Source organism: Vipera berus (genome assembly GCF_964194415.1).
Source record: "Vipera berus genome assembly, chromosome: 11".
In the NCBI taxonomy this organism is placed as follows: domain Eukaryota; kingdom Metazoa; phylum Chordata; class Lepidosauria; order Squamata; family Viperidae; genus Vipera; species Vipera berus.
Window position 1 is genome coordinate 47,202 of NC_138214.1, and position 21,527 is coordinate 68,728.

Consider the following 21,527-nt stretch of genomic DNA (forward strand, 5'->3'; position numbering starts at 1 on the left):
GATTGGACAATCATTTGACTGAAATGGTAGAGGGTTTCCTGCCTGAGCAGGGGGTTGGACAACAAGACCTCCAAGATCTCTTTCAACTCTGTTATTCTATAGATAAAATAGAAGACAAAATAAAATAATAAAATAAATAAATAAATAAATAAACAACAGATAATGGGCCACAATTTTGCTCACTGGAATTTGCAAATAATTATAACTTCATGGACTCTGCTCCTAGGTCATATTACATCCAAACAAAAGAGATTAGAAAAAGAACTAGAAAAAGATTAGAATTAGAATTAGAAAAAGATAAAGGATCCATCTAAACTTTACTGCCACTTGAAATGCTTTTGGGTCCAGCTCTGGCATCAAGAAATAAGGGCAGTGGCAGGTAAAGCTGTGGCAACCCAAAGGGGACCCACCCAACCAGGGCAAAGTCAACTTGAAGGAAGGGAACAGAGCAGCAGCAGCAGCAGCCTTCCTTTATGACACTTATTGGCAAGTCAATTCAGCAAGAGTCTTCTACCTTTTTCACACCTACAACTCTCGGTCCTATTCCACCAATGGACAATACAAATCCCTCCCTCACCCCAGAAAATATACATTCACCCCAGGAAAGCAAACACTCCCAAACTTCTAAAAGTCGTAAATGCAGCTTACAAACATTCCTTTGTCTTCAACACACTCACAGCAGATCCCCCCCCGCCGTAATTTCCCATTTCTGCCCAAACAGTTGCAAAATACGGGTTCTATTGTTTTAAACAAATCCTTATGCACCTATAAGATAGAAGGTGACAAAATAAAGGAAACTCATGCTTTGGGAGAATGTAGCTCCATCTTTCAAAAGAATCCACAAAGAAAGAAAAAATCTTAGAGTAACCTCACAGGTGAGGAACTGCACAATCTGTGAGCCAATGGAGCGGATCGCCAGGCATTTGCTGACACACTCTAGAGTCTAGAGCTAACTTTTGCAAGACTACTCTAAGAACTAAACTAGCTGCAATAATGAATTAAAAGAGACGGAGACTATCACTCCCCTACCCACCCCTGGGGATGAAGCATTTCAAGCATAACAGAGAGGGGGAGGGAGGGAAGGTAGGAAAATCCCTGAAAACCATTCCCTCCTCCTTCAACAAACCCACATAGCCCACCACAAAAACTCTGTGTGCGCATCATGTGCTGAAAAGAGGAATAACGATTTGCAGAAATTAAATAAAAGGTGGGGATGAAGTGAAAAATTGGTCATAATTTAGAGAATAACCAAACCCCAAAGATCGCCACACTCCTGTGTTGTTGTCATAGTTTGAGTGTCTTCCCCTATTCTTTCTCTGGTCTGCAGGCATCAATTTACATAGTACAACCAGTAAACCAGGTTGAAGAATCCAAAAGTGATGGGGAAAATGATCCGTGACCATTTGTCAATGGTGCTGACATCTGCCAGGTCAGGAATTTTGAGCTTCAGCTTAGACGATCGTCGGCGGAGTCGGCAGTTGGCACGAGTACGGGCTGCAGCATGATGGGTCAGCGGGACGTGGCGTTCAACTGGTGGGTGGTGTCCAAAACCATCTCGAGGGGCCAGCTGCTTGCGGAACTGGATCCCTGATCCTTCAAAGGACATGACAGAGTTTCGTGATTCACCTGCTGTGGTCATCATGTCAGAAGCTAATAATTCATTGTTCATTTCCAAAGAGCTGAGAAGAATGTTGCCATAAGGGTCCACCTGAAAAAAAGGGCCAAAGATATTGCACAGTATTAACATTTTATCTGTACGATGGATGATACCTGAACACAGGTGTTGATGTCATAAATGATACATTTGTTTGAGCAGCTTTTTCACAAATTTGTAGGGAAAGAATCAAGTGTGAAAGTACAGGTAGTCTTCAGGTTACAATGACAATTGAGACCAAATTTTCCATTGCTAAGTGATGCCATCTAACTATGTCACTTAGCAGTACTGGTTACTGTTGTAATCCAAGGACTCTGTGGGTTATTAAGAGAGGACCTTATGTGATTGTGACTTTTACCTTCCTACTGCCTTCTCCACTGACTTTGCTTATAGGAAGCGAGCAGGGAGCATCACAAATCATGAACATGTGGCCATGAGAAAGGTTTAATGGCTGGAACTCCAAGGAATGGTTGTGAGTACTATTTGTTCAGCACTGTCATCTCTGAACAGTCGCTAAATGGTCGCAATCTGAGAACTACCTGTAAAGGTTTTGCAGGAAGAGAAAGCAAACATTATGTATGAACAAGTATTAAAAAAACAGATCACTCTTCCAATACAGTAAATGAAAAATAGAGATAAGGAAAGAGGTTGTGGGAGCTGCTTGGAAAAGAGTGAGAAGAATTATGTGACAGAGACAAGGAAACAGGTGGTGTTATACCAGGAGGAAATATGAAGAAAGACGCTTGGTGGAAGGACAAAGCGAGAGAGACTCTGGATTAGAAAACCTGCATTTAAGAAAAGGATTGCTACAAAAAGTGAGGAAGGTATAATCTTTATATAGAGAAAAATAGAGTTTCACAGAAGGTAATAAAGAAAACCCTAAAGAGCACTTAGGAACAGAACGAAAAATAAAAATGATAAAAGCTTTGGGATGAAACTAAATTGAGGGAATGCTACAAAGAGTATTTAAGAAATTTGTATATGTACGTTTTATATCTATAAAGATAATGGTTACTTGAAGATTGGAATTAATAATAAACTATATAAAAGTTTGTCAAAGGAAAACAGATGAAGAGGATATAATAAACGCTATGAAAATTTGAAAATGGTAATGATGCTGTTGTAGATATTAACATTTCAGCATTTGGATGTAGTTCCTTTATGACTAGATCTGCAACTTGTTTAAATCAGTCAGAATAGAGCTGGAATGGACCTTGGAGGTCTTCTAGTTCAACCCACTGGTCAAGCAGGAAGACCCTATACCATTTCAGAAAAGTCACTGTCCAGTCTCTTCTTACAAACCTCCAGTGATGAAGCACACACAACTTCTGATAGCAAGCTGCTCCACTGGTTGTCCTCACTCTTAGGAACTTTTTCCAGGTTGCTTCTCTCCATGATTGGTTTCCATCCATTGTTTTTTGTCCTGCCCTCTGGTGCTTTGGAGAATAAATTGACTCCGTCCTCTTTGTGACAACCTCTCAGATACTTGGATACTGCTATCATGCCCTCCCCCCTAGTCCTTCTTTTCTCTAGATTAGTGAAACCCAAATCCTGCAATCATTCTTCATATGTTATAGTCTCCAGGCCTTTAATCATCCTAATTGCCCTTCTCTGCACTTTTTCCCAAAGTCTCAACATCTTTTTTGTAATGTGGTGACCAAAACTGGATGAGGTATTCCAGGTGTGACCTTGCTAAGGCTTTATAAAGTGGTACTAATACTTCATGTGATTTTGATTCTATGCCTCTGTTTATACAACCGAGGATTGTATTAGCTTTTTTGGCTACTGCCACACACTGCTGGCTCATATTTAAGTGATCATCCAATAGGACTCCAAGGTACCTCTCACAGTTACTGTTTTTGAGCAGGTTTCGCCTAATCTGTACTTGTACCATAAGTTTTTCCTGCCTAAGCATAAAACCTTGCTTTTCTCCACATTAAATTTCATATTGTCGGATAGGGCTCATTGCTCAAGTCTGTCAACATCTTTTTGGATCCTGAGCTTGTCTTCTGAGGTTCTGGCTATTCCTGTCATCTGCAAATGTTATGAGTTCCCCTTCTATTCCCTCATCTAAATCATTTATGAAGGTATTGAAGAGTACTGGGCCTAAGATGGAACCTTGTGGTACCCCATGACTTACTTCCCTCCATGTAGATATAGTACCATTAAGGATGACTCGTGTGAGTACAGTTTGTCAGCCAGTTACAAATCCATCTGGTGGTGATGCTATCAATCCATCTTTTTCTAGACATAGCATTTCGCTGGTGTACTAATTTAGTCACTTTGCCAAAGAATGAAATAAGATTGGTTTGGCATGATCTGCTTTTAACAAACCCATGCTGGCTTTTAGTTATAACTTCATTTGTTTCTAGATGTTCTGTTTTTTTATTATCTTTTCCAGTATCTTCCCAGGTATTGATGTTAGGCTGACTGGTCTGTACTTTCCTGGGTCTGTTTTACTTAGATGGGAACCACATCAGCTCTTTTCTAATCCTCTGGTAGTTCCCTGATGTTCCAGGATTTTTGAAAGATATGGTACAATGGTTCTGAGATGACATCCACCAGCTCCTTCAAAACTCTGGGATGAAATCCATCAGTTCCTAGTGGTTTACATTTATTAAGATCAGATAGGTATTCTCTAACCATTTTCTTGCTTATTTTAATTTTTATTTCTACTCTGTCTTTTACAGTTAGGTTTTTGATAGGTTGGGCTATAGTTTCTTTTCCCAGTTGCAATGTATGGCAGTGAAAGTTGGACCATAAAAAAGGCTGAGCGCCAAAGAATTGAGGCCTTTGAACTATGGTGCTGGAGAAGACTCCTGTGAGTCCCTTGGACTGCAAGGCGATCAAACTGGTCAGTCCTAGAGGAGATCAACCCTGACTGCTCTTTAGAAGGCCAGATCCTGAAGCTAAAACTAAAATACTTTGGCCACCTAATGAGAAGGAAGGACTCACTGGAGAAGAGCCTAATGCTGGGAAAGATTGAGGGCAAGAGAAGAAGGGGACGACAGAGAATGAGGTGGCTGGATGGAGTCACTGAAGCAGTAGGCGTGAGCTTAAATGGACTCCAGAAGATGGTAGAGGACAGGAAGGCCTGGAGGAACGTTGTCCATAGGGTCGCGATGGGTCGGACACGACTTCGCAGCTAACAACAACAAAATAGTTCCTTTTTGCGTGAAGACTGATGCAAAGAATGAGTTAAGCAGCTCTGGTTTCTCTCTATTGCCTGTTACTTCCTTGACATCTTCCCTCTTAAGCGGACCTACTGTTTCCTTGACTTTTTTCTTATTATTTATATGTTGAAAGAAACTTTATTTATTATCTTTGACTCTTGTTGCAAGCCTTTGTTCATTCTGAGCCTTTGTTTACCCGACTTCATCTTTGCAGATTCAGACTATCTGCTGATACTCTGCCTTAGTTATGTGTCCCTCTTTCCATTTTTTGTGCTTGTCCTTTTTGTCTTTCTTCACGTATATGGAGACTTGCATATGACCTAACAGTTGGAAGGCTGCCCTTGTTGTTCTCCAATAAAAGGGCAGCGGATACAGAAACAACTGGGGTGCTGGGAGAATCTCTGGCAGAATTCTACATTCTAAACTGGAAGCTACAGCCAGGCACTTTCCATTATGCTCCTGTGTCATCACTGCTATGCCAGCTGCATTGGTTACTAGTAGGCTTCCAGGTGTCCTTCAAGTTGGTTACTCTCCCCCCATTTCTTATGTGAATGAGGGAGCCTCTTCCACTTATTTTTTGTCTGTTGTGGAGTTAAGATATGTTTTACCCCTTGGCATTTTGGTAATGTAGCTCACATAACCTTCAAGATCTTCTTCCTTGCTCTCTACACTTAACACTCACAAGACACAACCTTTAGTTTGCTCGTAATTCTGCAATGAGGAAAGCTACCAACCTGCTCTCTCACCCGCTTCTCCTCATATCGGTGCTTGTCCTCGTTAGTTGTCTTGTTGAGACGCTCGCTCTGTTTCTTCTGCTGCCAGGGGCCCCGGCCAAAGAAAATGTAGTTGACAAAGGCATATTCCAAGAGCGCCAGGAACACAAAAACAAAGCAGCCCATGAGATAGACATCGATGGCTTTGACGTAGGGGATTTTGGGCAGAGTTTCCCGAAGGTGCGTGTTGATGGTCGTCATGGTGAGGACTGTGGTGACCCCTGTGGTGGGAGAGTTCAGACATACATTTAGTGCTTTCAAACTGACTGTTGTCAGGAAAAGATTTTCAGTAGAGCAAGGGAGACTGCACAGCACTTTTTAAAAATGCTTTTGGAGACAATAAAAAACACAGGGCACCGGGGAGGGATGATTGTGTGAAAAGCCTGCACTAATTCTGCAAAAGAAAGCTGATTCCTGGCTGGACCGCCTCTCCTTAGGGGCCACGCAGCCTGCCTGTTTTATGGTAAGATTCTGGATTATGTAATCACTGTAACAAAATCCCGGGTTGCTCTGTCATCTACTTGACAACACTGTACAAGATCCGCAATACAAGCCTTGTGGGTTTGGGCATACTTTGATACAAGGGTGCTGGGAGTTGAATGGCATATTATTATGGTTGGTGGAAAAATTAGCCAGATGTTTAGACTGGGTTTGGCATTTTTATGGCATGCCCCTGAAGATCTAGCTCTTTGCCTAAGCCTTTGATGAGGATGAATTGAAACCTCCTCTTAAATTAGGTTGTTTTCATTTGCTCCTACCTGGTTTGTCATCCTGCTATCTTTATCCTTGCTTTTGTTGTTTTTTGTGTTTTTTATGACTTGAAATTAGTAAAGCCCAGAATTGCTGGGAATTGGACAGAATACTAATCAAAATAAGAATAATAAAATACAAATACTTGCAAATAGAAATGACAAAAGAAAAAGAAAGATAGTATACAATAGTAATAGGTGCCTTGGGTGCAATCAACTGGAGCACCACTTGAAACACCATTGGCATTGACAAAATCACCGTCAATTGCAAAAGGGAGCTTTGCTCAGAACAGCTTCCATCCTGAGACCTTTAGGACTAGCAAACATCCACATCTGCCTATCTCAGCTCGATAGATAGACAATAATGCCAAATCCAGTGCAAACATCTGGCTGATAGTGTGAAGAACCAAAATATGAATAATAATCTAAACTGTTGATAATCACATTTTTAAAAGTTCAAGTTTAATTTCCAGGATTCATTCTTTTAAAAGCAAAATCAAAAATATTAATGCAACTGATATTTTACTTTTATTTTTTTAAAAAAAACATTTATCTTATCCAGATTCTTTTAATTCTTGAACCATTAATATTTTGACCAACTGTAGCCCTAGCCCTTATCCTTACTCGAATCAGACTTGCCCCAGGTTTTACTTATCACAAAACGGAGTGGCTGCGCATTTAACAAAATAACCTTGAAGAACCACTAATTGGTATTCGTACCTACAATGGAATTCAGCAGATATACTAGATAGAATTAACAAAGTCAGTAAGGTTATATTGTTTCCCATAATTAGTTGGGGGGGAAATATTGTTTATCATTTTTTATTTAAATTAATTGGATGCCTGAGTCCTGTAGAGGCAGATGGTTTATTAATGATAGCTAAGGCCCTGACTTCAAAGTTGAATCTTATTTGGGTTAGTCTCTCAATTTACACAGCCAAGATAAATAGAAGTTGAAGAACCTCTGAGAAAAGAGCATTATGATATACTTATATCCCAAGAAACAATTTTGTTTCTTGAAAAAGAAAACAGAAATTTGTTTGCCACCTTTGTAAGCCTTTCCACCTACAGCTTACTGCTACAAACCTTTAGAAAACTTTCCCAATTTTTTGAAACATTCATGATAAACATTCTTCTTCATGACAAACCAACTCAGTTTCAAATTGATGTCAATCTGTAGACCTACCCAGGGCAACCCGGGCTGCAGAGGCATCGTAATTGATCCAGAAGGAGACCCAGGAAAGAATTGTGATGAGAATGGAAGGCATGTATGTTTGCAGGATGAAGTAACCGATGTTCCGTTTGATTCGGAAGCTGAGCGACAAGCGAAGATAGGAACCTACCAGATAGACGAGAGGGGAAAAACGGTATAATGAGAAGGGGATCTTGGAATCATCTCAGTGGAAATTTCTAGTTTTTCACAGCACAAAACTCAACATCAAAGTAATTATTATACACTTTTCAATAGATGGTAAGTAAATCTGGATGAGAAATAAACAGCCACAATATAAAGTGACAGTTGTAACCCAACTGTCTGTTTTCTGTTCTGCTTGAAGGAGCAGAGATTATTCTTCCTGTGTCCTTCCAGCCCTTTCTAGCAATGAGGGCCCTGGTTGTGTGAACAGTGGCAACCGTCTATTTCACAGCCATGTAAATTATAAAATCCTGTGATGCTCAGCCAAAGGAGGGTGGGCTGCAACCTGATCCAAAGAGGTTTCAGAGCTCCCCACAGGGACGGGTCATCTGCTCATTTCTAAATATCTCTCATCATTTTTCATTACTCCCTATAACCACCATCTGTTTTGAGATAAAAGGAGTTGCATTTGTATTTATTGTAACTTAACCCTTTTCAAGTATAGTAATTGCAATGAAACAAGAAACCTTAGTTTAATTTTTTTTTGTCTGTGTGCTTTATTTACAGTATGGATTTTAATTGGTGGTATTGGTTGTGAATGACATTTATTGCAATATTACAGTGCTGTAATTGGGCAACATAGGAACAGTAATAATGAATAATAATGAAGCTAACATGGCAAAAAGAGACACACTTTGGGGAGTGGGGAGGGAGAGAAGGAGGCTCTGTGAAATATGAAAGTTATGAAAAAATGCTTCAGATAAATAGAGGTCTCAGTTTTAAGTGCAATTGTAGTGTATTCTAACTAAAGGGGCCCAAATGCTTATCTAGTCGAGGTCTCTGACAGAATGCAGCTGGGGTTACTGTTTGCATTTGGGAAAGACAGCTGCAGGTGGGCAGAAAGGCAGCTCACCCCACCGCTCCAAGGACAGCCTCAGCTTCTCCCAAACAGCAGCAAAAGTTAACAGCAATAGCAATAGCACTTAGACTTATATACCCCTTCATAGAGCTTTTATAACCCTCTCTAAGCAGTTTACAGAGTCTGCATATTGCCTTCAACAACCTGGGTCCTCATTTTACCAACCTCGGAAGAATGGAAGGCTAAGTTAACCTTGAGCTGTTCAGAATCGAACTCCTGGAATGAGCAGTGTTAGCCTGCAGTACTGCATTCTAACCACTGCACCATCAGAAACTTGAGAGGAGGTGGGCTCATTCATTGATTCATCCCTCCTCCCACCTCACAGTTTACTCATAAGCATCCACACTTGGTGGGCTAATTGAGCCACATCCTGATGCCTTTTGGAACTTGCAGATATCCACAGGCAGTCTCATCCCCCACCTGGGCTCTTAACCTACAAAAATGTGATTGTGTAGGAGAGGAAACAAAGAAGACAATGAGCAGAGGAGGAAGTGGGACATCTGCAATGTACATTACAGGCAAGCAAGAGCGCTGTCAACCACCAGGACCCCCAGCTATGACTCTGCCACCTGTTGTGGTGGGGTTCCTGCCTGGTGCTTGGCTTTGCCCAAAAGGAGCAACAGGATTCAGGCAGCAGCTAGTCCCAAGGACAAAGGTTGTATGCCACCCTACAAACTGTAAGATTTTGATTTCTTGTAAGGACTAACCATCAAATCCGGCTACACCAACTTGCAAAGCCTAGCAGGGTAAAGTTAACCAAGAGGAACAGGAAAGGCGTGTGTTATAATGAATTATTTTCTACAGAATTCATCTATATTGTGGTGTGTCCAGTTTTTGGAAAACAAAGAACCCTCACAGTGCTGCATATACTTCTAGAGGTGAGTGAAAAAAGTTACAAATCTTGATAGTTCAGAATAGAAACATGCCCCCAAATGATACTTCAATAAAATGCTATCTAAGACACCAGGAGCAGATTGTAGAAAGAGGAAGAACTACTTGGAGAAGTCTGGAACATGCCATGTTTGATGTACCCACAAATTGCTGGAACAATACAAAGTGACCACAAAAGCAAACAATGGCTTCTATAAGAAAAATAACAAAATTTGAAATGCTTATGCAGAATAAAGCCTACCTATTAGGACATTATTCTTGCCCTGTACACCGCCCTGAGTCCTCCGGGAGAAGGGCGGTATAGAAATATTAATAAATTAAATTAAATATATATGTAAATTGTTACTCAGGTAGACATGGAACTGAACAAATAAAAGCATGAATGATAAATTGGATACAAAACTCACCAGTTCCTTTCCAGTATTCCCTGTCTACAGTTTCTTCTTTTCAGTGACTATTTTCCCTCCCCCAACATGCCTCCCTGAGCTTTCTCCACTTTTTTCATTTTTCCACCTTTTTTCCTCAATTCCCAGATCCCAAGATTGTCGTACTGTGTCCTGTGCTGGTTAAACTACTCTTGAAGTCCCGTATTATGTTGAGGGAGCACATTTTTAAATGGTGTGGAGAAGCTGGATAGGGCTCAAAGGAGACCTCCAGGCTAGAAGATTTTCACACAGTTTTGGGGGAGGAGAAAGTGAATAAGTAGCTGTGGTTGACTGCTAAATATCTACTTTCAGGGAATACAGCAGACAAAATCCAAGACGAGAATGTATATTATGAAGCAGGACCAACAGGAAGAGAAGTACATGCAATCAGAGATGGGGAGAGGAGTTAAGGCACCTTAGTACCTGCTCTCTTCCGCTCCAATGAAAAACATCTGGCCAAGACCAGTGGATAATGTGCCATCAACTCATGTTCTGCTCCTATATATTACATAATGTTCTCTCTGCTGATCTGCCCCTCACTTGGTCTTCAGGACTTCCAAGGGCGCACCCAATGCCGCTGTAACTGAGTTTGTTCCCCTTGCCGCTGGTCACCTTCTTCTCTTTCTTTTCTCAGCTTTTCTCTAGGGAGCTAGGTCTTTGCACCATGTGCTTAACTAATTCTCTTGGTGTTTACATCGAGGCCTTGATGCCCCGAGTTGTCATTATGGCAAGGACGGAAGAACTCACCTGTGGTAAAGTTCACTTCTCTGGTGACAAGCCTTTGCTCAATGATGGTGAACTGGGGCAGCTCGAGGACCTCCATCCCTGTCACAGCTGAATTATTTCCTTGCCAAAAGAACACGATGTCATCAACTGTGTAGCCATCTGGAGAAAAGTAGAGCAGAGAAAGTCAGCAAAGTCTGCAGAGCATTTCAGAGAATAGCCAGAGGATGCAGGAGCCACAGGCTCACAGGCCACGAATTAGCATCATACTGGCCTACTGTGATTTATATTAGTGCTATTAGGATTTACTAGCTGTCACAAATGTAAACATAAATCCTAGTTCCTCTGCGAAAAGAAAGCATTTTTCTCTCCTCCTGAAGGAGCTGTTGCAGCCAGCTGTCATACTTTCCAGGGATGAGATCTGGGAAATCTTAGCCTTACTGGTCTTGGGAAGCTGTCTTTCCAAGTCACCTCCACACAAAAAAAACAAAGACAAACGCAGAGGGCAAGCTCAGTCCGCTAAACTTGCTCCAGCCCTAGGAATTGCACCTTCCGCTTCCTAAATGAAGAGGGGTGGGGGAAGGGGAGAAAACCAGGGGTTTCCCCACTCAAATGTCTCTGAAGATGAGAAAGGTTTGGAAACTCTGATGAATGAAAAAGTAACATCCAGGTACAAGAGTTCCTTCCCACTCCTGCACACGGGTGTCTGTGGGAGTGCAAGGGGCTACCTCCTGTGCCTTCCCAGCACGCGCGCTCACACCCCAACCAGGAGGGTTGCTCATCTCAGACAGAGCCGCCCTGGCTTTAATCTCCGGAGTCCAAAGAAGTCTGGCTCCCTTCTCACCCAGCCTCTTGGCCGGCCTTGCCTGTATTGAAACGCGGGCTGAAGCGCGCGAGTCAGGGTCGTCCCGGCTTCCAGACCGGCCGTGCCCTTCTGCCCGATACTGGATCTCCCGGTGGGGTGCAGCTGTCAAGCGCATTTTCAACGAAGACAGCGAGCCTCGCTTTAAGGTGCGTCATCAGGTTTCCGCGACTCCCTATGCAGCCTCACTCGGCGGACACAGCGTAAGAATGTGGCTCTCTCGGGACGAGGGGGCTGAAGCCCTCAGCATCGCCCTCATGAGCCCCGCGAGAAGAGGGGCTACTTTTCCGGCTGAAGGCCGCTGTTGGCTGCGGCCGCCAGAGAGATGCGTGGCGAAGGGCGAGTTCCTGGGCGGCAAAGAATCTGGGGCCCCGGGATGCACAGGAGCCTCACGTTCTCCGTTCCACCGAAGCTTCAGGCAGTTCCCGGGAGGCTGAGCGTGTCTAGCCAGAGATGGGACCGGTCCGGACAGCCATAACCGGTTCCCTTTGTCTGGATGGCAACCGGCCACCATCATCCCCTCGCGCCTTTTGTGCTCCGACAAGCAGTGGAAGCCTCCCACCCAATTAAAGGAGCTCATTAAGATGGGGGGAGGGTATTCTGTGCCACTGGGCAAGTGTGCACTACCTACACTCTGAAGACCACCCAGAGCCTCAGTTTTGCAATAACACCTCCCCACACACACTCAAAGATGGTTGGTTTTGAATCCGTGGGGGAAACCCGTTTAAAAAGTGCAGTTGTGGAACATCATTGACAGATGTCCACATCAGAACCCCACTTAGTCCTACTCAGAGGGAAAGGAGACAAAATAGCATTCTGCAAGCAAAGAAGGAGGAGATTTCCACAGTGGCAGAGTAAGTGTCAAAGGCAGGCAGGCAAAGAAGGGTCCATGCTCACTCTCCCTCCTTCATCCCACCCACCCAACCTCACCCCCATGTTCCTCTTCAAACTCACTGGGGGAGCCCCTTCCAGGCTAAACAGGCTGGTACTCACAGCTCTCAATTTCCAAAGTGCAATTTTGCTGGTCAAGGGGGTATCTCCTTAAGTCCATCATGCAAGCAGCCGTGGTAGTGATTCTGGGGGGGGGGGGAAGGAAAGAAGGAAGGGAGAAAGAGAAAGTTAACATGGTGGGTTGCTGTCCCTATGGCAACCAAAAAGAGAGTGTAGGGTAGGTGTGTACATGAGGTGGGGAATGACAGGAAGAGACCGGCTGTGCTACACAGCATCCACTGCACAGTTTTAAGTCATTTGTGACTCACTGCAGCCAGCCCAGCAGCTCTACCAAAACAAGCTAGGAGGGTCAGAAAGAAAATGTAAGAAGAAAATCGGTAAGTGAACAAGAGACACTCATGTTTGTTACAATGCTCAGGAATAAATCTAGGTATAAGTTGTTTTTCAAAATGCAAACGCCTACATCTGAACTCTTCAGAAAGGATCAGTTGGTTTGAAGCAAAACTAAGTTTCAAATGGAATATGGAAAGCAAATCTAATCAAGAATTTTGATTGCCCAAACATGGTTTCTGTAAATGTACTGCAATCCAACCACGGTGTTAAATCCCGCAAATCATCCACCCCCAAGTTACATAAACAAGTTATACAATTGCATTTGACTACCACAAAATGTCACCTGCAGATCCATAAATATCAAATAACCAGTTCAAGAATACCAATTTCAGGCCACAAAAGTGATCCTTTCCAGAGATTTGGAGGGCAACCTGGAGTCAGTATGAGACACCCTTGTGATGCCTATTGTGCCCTGCAAAGCTGCCAAGAGGATGGGATGTGGTTGTGTCATGAATTCAGTCTAAAGAAGGAGCGCAATCTCAGGAGAAGAGGGACCCTGAACAATGGAAAAGCAAAAATTTTGATACAAAGCAAGAAATCCCAGAAATCTGATTGGCTGGCCAGTTTGGGGAAGCTAGGCAGGCCTTTGTCCTTATGCCTAGAGAGAGTTTTAGCAGGGCAGCAGAACTGGGAAAGACCATGATGGAAGAGGTAGAAGGTGAGGTCATCAGCTGATGGAGGATGGCGCCTTGGGGTTACTGTGGTGCAAGTCTCTTCTCGGGGCTGCCCTCAGGCTGTGCTGTGAGTGAGTGAGGTTTTTGGATAGCACCACCTTCTTAGTTATTCTCCTGTCTGCAAGAGCTGTGCCACAATGCTGAGAACTGACTACTCTGAGAAGTCTGAGTAATTTGGTCCCACTTGCTTCATTGTGGCAACGGAGACAGAATTGGTACTTTGGTGTTAAAGAAACCATTACTGGTGCATCACAGTTTTGTTTTCTTTTAGAACAAATGTCCTCCCTCCCTTTTATTCTTTGTCTTCATCCTTTCCAACCTGATTCTTGTAGTGAATATGAGATAGTGGTGGCTTATTTGCCTGGCTGAATAATGTTCCTTTGAAAATTGATCAGAATAATTCCTTCTTGCTGATATAGTTGGGCCTGTCAGGAAAACCTGGACCATGTTGTTTCTGCCCCAGAGTTTAAAAACACCTGGCACATACTTCATAGAGAAAATGCCAGTGAATTATCAGGTGAGTGCACAAGGGTGCAGTGAACAGATCCGTGGTGAAATTATGTGATCTTGGAGCTGCGCAGTGGGTTCTTCGGTATTATTATCATCACCAGGGCAGTTTTAAATTTCTATAAATCGCTGCCAGCTGAGATCATGTATAGCACGGTGTGGCTTTAATGGGCACTTTAGTTCATGTTATCCAAGAAAGCATTGGAGCAACTGCCTCCAACCTGAACTCATGTCACCTAGGTAGAATCTGAGTTGTTCAAGCTAAATCCAGACAAAACAAAGCTGGTGCTGTTAAAAATGGATGATGAATGATGATAGTTCAGAGTAATCCTTCTGTTGCATTAAGTTAAAGCCCTGCGTGAGATCTGTGTGTTGTTTCTGATTGGAGCTCCAGTTTAATTTTCAAGGCTCAGTTTCCCTAAAGAAGGATTCTCAGCAGCCCCTGGCAAATGTCTCTGAATGGGTGCAGTTCAGAGGCTGAGCTTAAGGCAGTCCTCAAGCACGTCTCCTCTATCTAAAGGGAGTGCTTGCTTCTCCAGGAACATGGAGCGAGAAAGAAGACAATGAGGTGACCGCAACCAGCAGGGGAATGTAGACCATGAGGATGCAAAAGAAAATGGAGGCAGGGAGATAACCAACAGTGACCTGATAATTTGATCTGTCTGTAATGGGAAGCCTTGTGGGTGCCTCTGCTGTTGTCTCATGCCCTATAAATAGATGGAACGGGATGGGGAACTTAGGAAAAGCATACCTTCAGATAGATCGGGACCATTTTGCCAAATGCTGGGGGTGGGGTGGGTCTGTTCAGTACATGGCTGTCTGTACAAAGCTGGGAGCATCTTCTCCCTGGAGGGGCTAAGCAAAGGCTAGCTGCAGCTCCCAGGAATGGGCTGGCTGCCAGAGGCCAGTTGGCACTCCCTGAGGCAGCAGCTGGATTAAGAGCATCTTTTCTAGGGAGGACCAGCCCTTCTTCACAAGAGCCACAAATTGGTTGGTGCTCTTTGTGGAGACGGAGGAACAGAACCTGTGGGTCTTCCTTGAAATTCCAGAGAGCAGCTCTTGGGTCTCTGAGAGTGATAGAGGAGCAACATTTAGAGAACCACCAATTTCTATTTTTTTATGGTTGGTGAGATTCCTCTTGCTACAATGGATTCATTAAAACAGAATAATTGAAGATTTAAAAATTTAAAAATATAAAATATTATAAAATTACAAAAGATGGAGAGTACCAAGATGGGGAGGGTAGGAGTTGTTAATATAGGCTGCGGGGGGAGGTGTTTTCCATAGGGCCATCCAGTCCCATGGCTGTGGGGGCCCTGCATCCTTTGTGGAAGACCAAGAGAGTGGGGGCTTTCCTCACCTCTGGGGCATAAGATGTTCCACAATGCACAGGTGGTGGCAGAAGTGGAAATTCTTTGACTGATGGGTCTGTAGCCTGCTTTCCCTGACTGAACTAGTGGGGTGGGCTAATGTGTTGGGGTGAAGCCGGTTCCACGACTCAATGCCATGTAGAGCTTTATAGGTAATAATCAATACCTTGAATTGGACCCAGAAGCAAACTGGCATCCAGTACAGTTCGCGGAGCAGAGGTGTTATACACATGCCCTTCTTTGGGCACCCAGCATGGCTCACATAGCTGCATTCTGCACCCAGTTCAAGCTTCTTTTCAAGGGTAACCCCATATAGAGCAAGTTGCAGTAGTCCAGTTGGGAGATGACTAGAGCATACATACCAAGCAGATGCCCTCCCTGTCCAGGAAGGGGCATAACTGGCACACAAGGAGAAAAGGTCCTCCTGGCCATGGCTGCCACCTGAACTTTGAGCAAGGCCCCCTCAGTTACATACCAGATCTGTCTGGGGTAGTATGACCCCATCCAGGATCAAAGATGATAAATCCCTGGACACAGAAAGGCCCACCCACAGCCTCTCCATCTTACTAGAGTTCAGTTGAAGTCTGTCGTTCCCCATGCAGACCCCCCCGCAGCCTCCAGGCACTGCCAAAGGGCATCCACTGCATCACTCACTTCACCCAGAACGGAGATATACAGTTGTATATCAGCCCCAAATGATAGAGAATTTGACATTTTAGCAGCTTTGTCACTTGTTGCTGATTCATACGGAGTTTGTGATCCACTCTTGTTCTTTGATACTTTCCATGCATACTCTTATCCTGACATAGCCATATATGCCCTCAAGTCTTCTTCCTAATATCCCCTCCTCAAAAAATATGAAACCCAAGTGGAAGTAGTTGATTACTTCTGCCTTTTCTTAGTTACCCTTGTATTTTTGTGATTTTCAGTGCTGCACTATACCACTTGTTTCCTTCACGGTTGGGTCAGATAACCACCTTTTTAAAATTTTCAGCTTTGCATGATCATATTGCCTCAGATTTTAGTAGAGTCCAGGCTCATCGATAACTATCCACCACTATTATCCATAGTGACTTGGCCATCTCTAACAAATATCTTCCTCTAGCTTTGGATCAGGTGGACTCTATCCCTCTCCTATGCCTCTGGTGACCATAGCATAGCTTCTAAAGAGTTCTATGCTACAAAGGAATTCAATCCAAAATGAATGTTTCTTATGGATTGTTAGCTACACACCATTACAACTGCACTCAATTAACCCCCTTGTGTGGAGACCACACATTCTTCTAAGCCAGGAAGGGGAAATGGAATCCCTTAGTTTGGTCTAAGCCAAAACTTTGTCCAGGGCAATTGTCCTGTGAAAACTGAAATAACCATTTAGAGGTCAATGTGTAACTCATGCATTTTGGCCACAAACTATTGCAGCATTGCCACAAATACACTGATTATGAGAAAACCACAATTTCTTATTTCTAGATTTTGACTTAAGATGAGAAGCCTTTTTGAAATGCTACTGAGGGTAACTTTGGAGCCCATACAAATAATTCAAGCCCAGATCATTTTTCTAAATTACTGGGAAAATATATTGATATTATTAAGTACAATTGCAATACAAACACACCACAGAAAAGCCAGCTTTCTCCTCATTTTACTAGAAAATAAAGGGTAGAATCCAGACTAAATGCTTTCTTTTGGACTCACCTCAAGCCGTAAAGAACAGTCCCATCTGGGTGAAGCCTGATCATCCGGTTCTTGACTGTTACCCCATGCAGGAAGGACTTCTTATCATTTAGGAAATAGGTATCAGGGAGCCACAGCTGGTCAGCCACGCGATTATCCAAGGTGAGGTTTAGGGCTAGATCACTATATGCTAGACGCTTATCTCGCCAACTTTGCTGGAAATACATGGTGATGGTGTAGTCCTGGGAACACAAGTGGAGAAGCCATGGGCTAAATGTCAGAAGAATGGCCACCTGTCTTTTCTAGGCAGAAGCACAGAGAATGTCAGGGCATCTGATGGCAACTGAATTCTCTGAGAAAGACATAGAACATAAAATAATGCTGTAGGATTGGAAAGGAACTTGCAGGTCTTCCAGTCCAATCCCTTGCTTAAGCAGGAGACAAATGGTTGTCTGGTCTCTTCTTGAAAACCTCCAGTGATGGAGTGCCCACAACTTCTGGAGGTAAACTATCCCACTGATTGTTTTACTGTCAAAAAAATTCTCCTTAATTCTAGGTTGGGTGTCTCTTTGATGATCTGCCACCCATTGCTTCTTGTCCTGCCCTCAGTTGCTTTGAAAAGTAAGTTGACCCCTTCTTATCATGACAGCTCCTCAAGTACTGGAACACTGCTATCATATCACCCCTAGTCCTTCTCTTCATTAGATTAGACATACCTGGTTCTCTCACTTGTTCATTATATGGTTTAGCTTCCAGACCCCTGATCATCTTTGTTGCTCTTCTCTGCCTGTCTGTGTCTGCCTTCCCTTTGCACTGCTTGCACTTCAGTCCCTTGGGGGGGTGGGGTGTCACCCAGATTCTGGCCTGCCCAAAGGCTTGACAGAAATATGTCCCATTTCTTGGGATGATCTTCATTCCACATTTCAGTCGGAGGAGGAAGAGGAGACGGAGTGGCCTCCATGTTCAACCACCTCACTGCTCTTTTGGGTTTGCATAGCTTTTGCTTTAAGACCTGCTTAGAGTAAAGAGAATAATTTCCAAAAATGCAGCACTATTAAAACTTTATTATTTCTGAAATTATGCTAATCAGAGGTATGAAAAAACAATTCTGTGTGAACGATGGTAAGAAAGAAGTTATAGAGATAGGAATGCAGAGCTGTGAATGCTGGAAAGAACTGGAGAGCAGCCCAGAAAAATGCCTGCCTGGCAGTTGCTGAGGGGGAGACCCAGCCCATCTGCAGGCCCCCAGGTGAGGGACAAGCCTTCTGCATGGAAGGAAGCAGTGCTCCAAGAATGAAGGTGCCTGGGGCCACCTACTAGCAAGAAGGGGCTGCACAATCTCATTAGATCCCTTTGTCCTGTTGCCTAGCAACAGCTCATTGCCTTGGAATCCCAAGTGCTCCCCTCCCCTCCCCTCCCCAAGCCTCCCCTTCCTCACACTTGGCAGGCAAGAACAAAAGAAGAGGAAGAAGGAAATCGGAAATGCATCTAGAGTGTCTTATTCCAGCAGGGCTCCCTGACTGCCTCCGGGCTCCTCTCAGAGTGAGACCAGCATCCTGAACTGCCTGCCTGCTCCAACAGTAGAACAGTTCCTAGGCGCCACGCGCACGCGCGCGCACACACACACACACACACACACTTCCAGATATGCTCTTCAGCACAACAAATGTCCCTGGGAAAGCAGAACAGCAGCAGCACCCATGTACCCCTGGCTTATGTAAAAAAAAAACTTAAGGAGGGGGCAGTAAGGAGTTTTAACAACTCCCTGCTACTAAGTCTCAATGGGACCTTCACCTTGCCAAGCACAGTAAAACGAGGAGGGTGCTGGACTAGCCCCAGGGAGAGCCAGGCTCCCCCCCCCCCCCCGCCACTGAAACTGCCTGGGGCACTTTGGACGTCTTCCCTCCCAGCCTGCCTCGCAGAAGGGCTCTTGGGGATATACAGTAAGGGGACACGCTGTATAATTTGCCTAGAGCCCTTGGAGAAAAGGTGGAAATAAATCTGACTTTAAAAATAAGCAGGGGGTTCTACCTAACCCAATGGACACGCCATGGTCCATTGCTACCTCCTCATCTCATAGGGTACCTTGGTGCCAGTCATTCCTGCTCAGTCCAATCAGCCTCACCAGGTGGCAGCGGAGGCTGTGGGGATGCAGGAGGAAGGCATGCCGGGTCCCTTGCCTTTTGTTCCTGAGTGAAACGCAGGGTAGAAATCTAATACAGGTAGTCCCCGACTTACAGTTGAGCCCAAAATTTCTGTTGCTAAGTGAGACAATTATTAAGTGAATTTTGCCTCATTTTGTGACTTTTCTTGCCACAGTGTATTGCCACAGTGTTAAGTGAATCACTGCAGCTGTTGAATTAGTCACACGGTTGTTAAGTGAATCTGGCTTCCCCATTGACTTTGCTTGTCAGAAGGTGTGACTCCAGGATGCTGTGAATGTCATAAATATGAGCCAGTTGCTAAGTGCTTGAATTTTGATCATGTGACCATGGGGATGCTGCAATGGACATAAGTGTGAAAAATGGCCATAAGTCACTTTTTCCAGTCCTGTTGTAACTTTCAACTGTCACTAAATGAACTGTTGTAAGTTGAGGACTACTGTATAGAAATATTATGGGCCAGGAATTCAACCAGGAGATGAATAGATTCTTTGGCAAAATTAATCTGAATGTTCTTCTTTTTTGACCCTCTACTGCAAGAAAACTCCTCTGCTGAAGCAATACTTGGAGCTTAATTAATCATATGATCAGGAGCATGCAGTAATCCAAGCTAGCCTGTCTCCATAGTAACTCAGCCTGACTGTCACCCTGTGAGGAGGCTGCATAAAGCCCCATCCTCACAGTGCACTACTGTACCTGGTGGCCCCCCATCCATCACTCAGCAATAACCACATCCTGAAGCAATTTGACATAGCTTTTTACTGAGGTGCTAGGATTGTATAAGGTTAATATATTAACTATATTGTATATTTTATATGTAGCTCGAGGTGATTCCTCTTCACTCAAGCCAAAAGTTGGACACCCATGATATGTAGCATATCTAAGGAAGCCACTTTCTCAAGGTATATTTAGACTATTGATTTTGTTGCCATAGGAAATGACAGAGATGATCAGCATGAAATATTATAGAAGAGAAGCAAAAGTGTTCTTAGAGAAGAGATTCTTATGAGCTCCTCTCCTTGAGCCTCCTTCTTAGGACCCCAGTTTGAGGCTACCTGGCATCTAAGGCAAAAGCCAAGCCCAGAATGCTGAGAACAGAGGTCAACCTCTCCTGAATCTTCTGTAGGGTGTCTCCACGTGGAAAGGTCCCCTTACAAAGCAAATGTAATTTAGCTTCCTGCTAAATTTGGAAGCAGGATTTTAAGAATTAGCGTATGCTCATTTTAGGCTAATATCACAACTTTTCCACTGAGGAGGCTATATTGTGACATCACAACTCCATTCTTTTGCATTTGCATCAAGACATCACACACAGCTAAGTCAAGACAGTGTCTGCATCACAACACACATTTGTGTCAAAAAAGCCAACGTAGTACTACCTAGGCTGCATCAACAGAGGGATAGGACCACTTTAGGCCAGTTTAGTCACACCCCGCTTGGAAGGCTGCATCTAGTTTTAGTTACCGCTATACAAAAAGATGCTGAGACTCTAGAAGGAGTGCAAAGAAGAGCTACATTCATGATTAGGGGGCTGGAAGCTAAATCATACCAGGATCGATTGCAGGAACTATGTATGTCTAGGCTAATGGAGAGAAGGACTAGCAGGGTGACATGATAGCGGTCTTCCAATATTTGAAGAGCTGTCACAGAGAAGAGGGGGTGAACCTATTCTCCAAAGCACTTGAGGGCAGGACAAGAAGTAATAGATAGAGGGAGAGATCCAGCCTAGAACTGAGGAAAAATTTCCTGAAAGTGAGAAGGGCTCGCCTTCAGAAGATGTGGGTGCTCCATCACTGGAGGTTTTTAAGAAGAGCATGGACAGCCATTTGTCCAGAATGATGTAGGTGTTCCTGTTCAAACAGAGGGTTAGACTAAAAAACCTCCAAGGTCCCTTCCAACTTTGTTACTCTGTTATTCTTCCCATTGTCCAAAACTCCATTTCAGGTTCCTCACTTTTTCTCACTTCAGGAAGATCTAGGTCAACCATACCTTTCATGAGAAACAAGAATTAGTTATGGAATGGCTTGAGACCATCATCTATCTCAATGAACACTTCATTATATTGTGAAATGCTTTCACCTTTAAAAAGGTGTCCTTCACTTTTAAAAAGACAATGCAGAAGTAAGGCTCTCCCATTCAAATGAAATATTTTAACCTGTTTTGCTCCAGTGGAGGAATTTTTCATTCAAAATAAATCATGCAAAGAAATTACCAGCCCTTTTCCTACCATTACAACCTCAGTGGCCAGAATGAACTTGTGCTTGTTCTCA

General features: G+C 43.7%; 1 protein-coding gene across 2 annotated transcripts in view; it reads right to left on the reverse strand.

The window, feature by feature from the left end:
• Nucleotides 1–1,330: 1,330 nt before the first annotated feature.
• The window catches only part of LOC308672993 (gamma-aminobutyric acid receptor subunit beta-4), a gene marked incomplete at both ends in the record, with an annotated part of 37,073 nt that continues 16,876 nt past the window's right edge, over nt 1,331–21,527 (reverse strand). The window contains 6 exons of one of the 2 annotated variants that reach the window (XM_081336328.1): nt 1,331–1,708; nt 5,574–5,821; nt 7,536–7,688; nt 10,686–10,823; nt 12,517–12,599; nt 17,117–17,337. In XM_081336328.1, coding sequence (XP_081192454.1) covers nt 1,331–1,708; nt 5,574–5,821; nt 7,536–7,688; nt 10,686–10,823; nt 12,517–12,599; nt 17,117–17,337 — 1,221 coding nt within the window. Of the gene's footprint in view, nt 1,709–5,561; nt 5,822–7,535; nt 7,689–10,685; nt 10,824–12,516; nt 12,600–17,116; nt 17,338–21,527 lie in introns of both variants that reach the window. The other variant, XM_081336327.1, reaches the window with a different exon arrangement.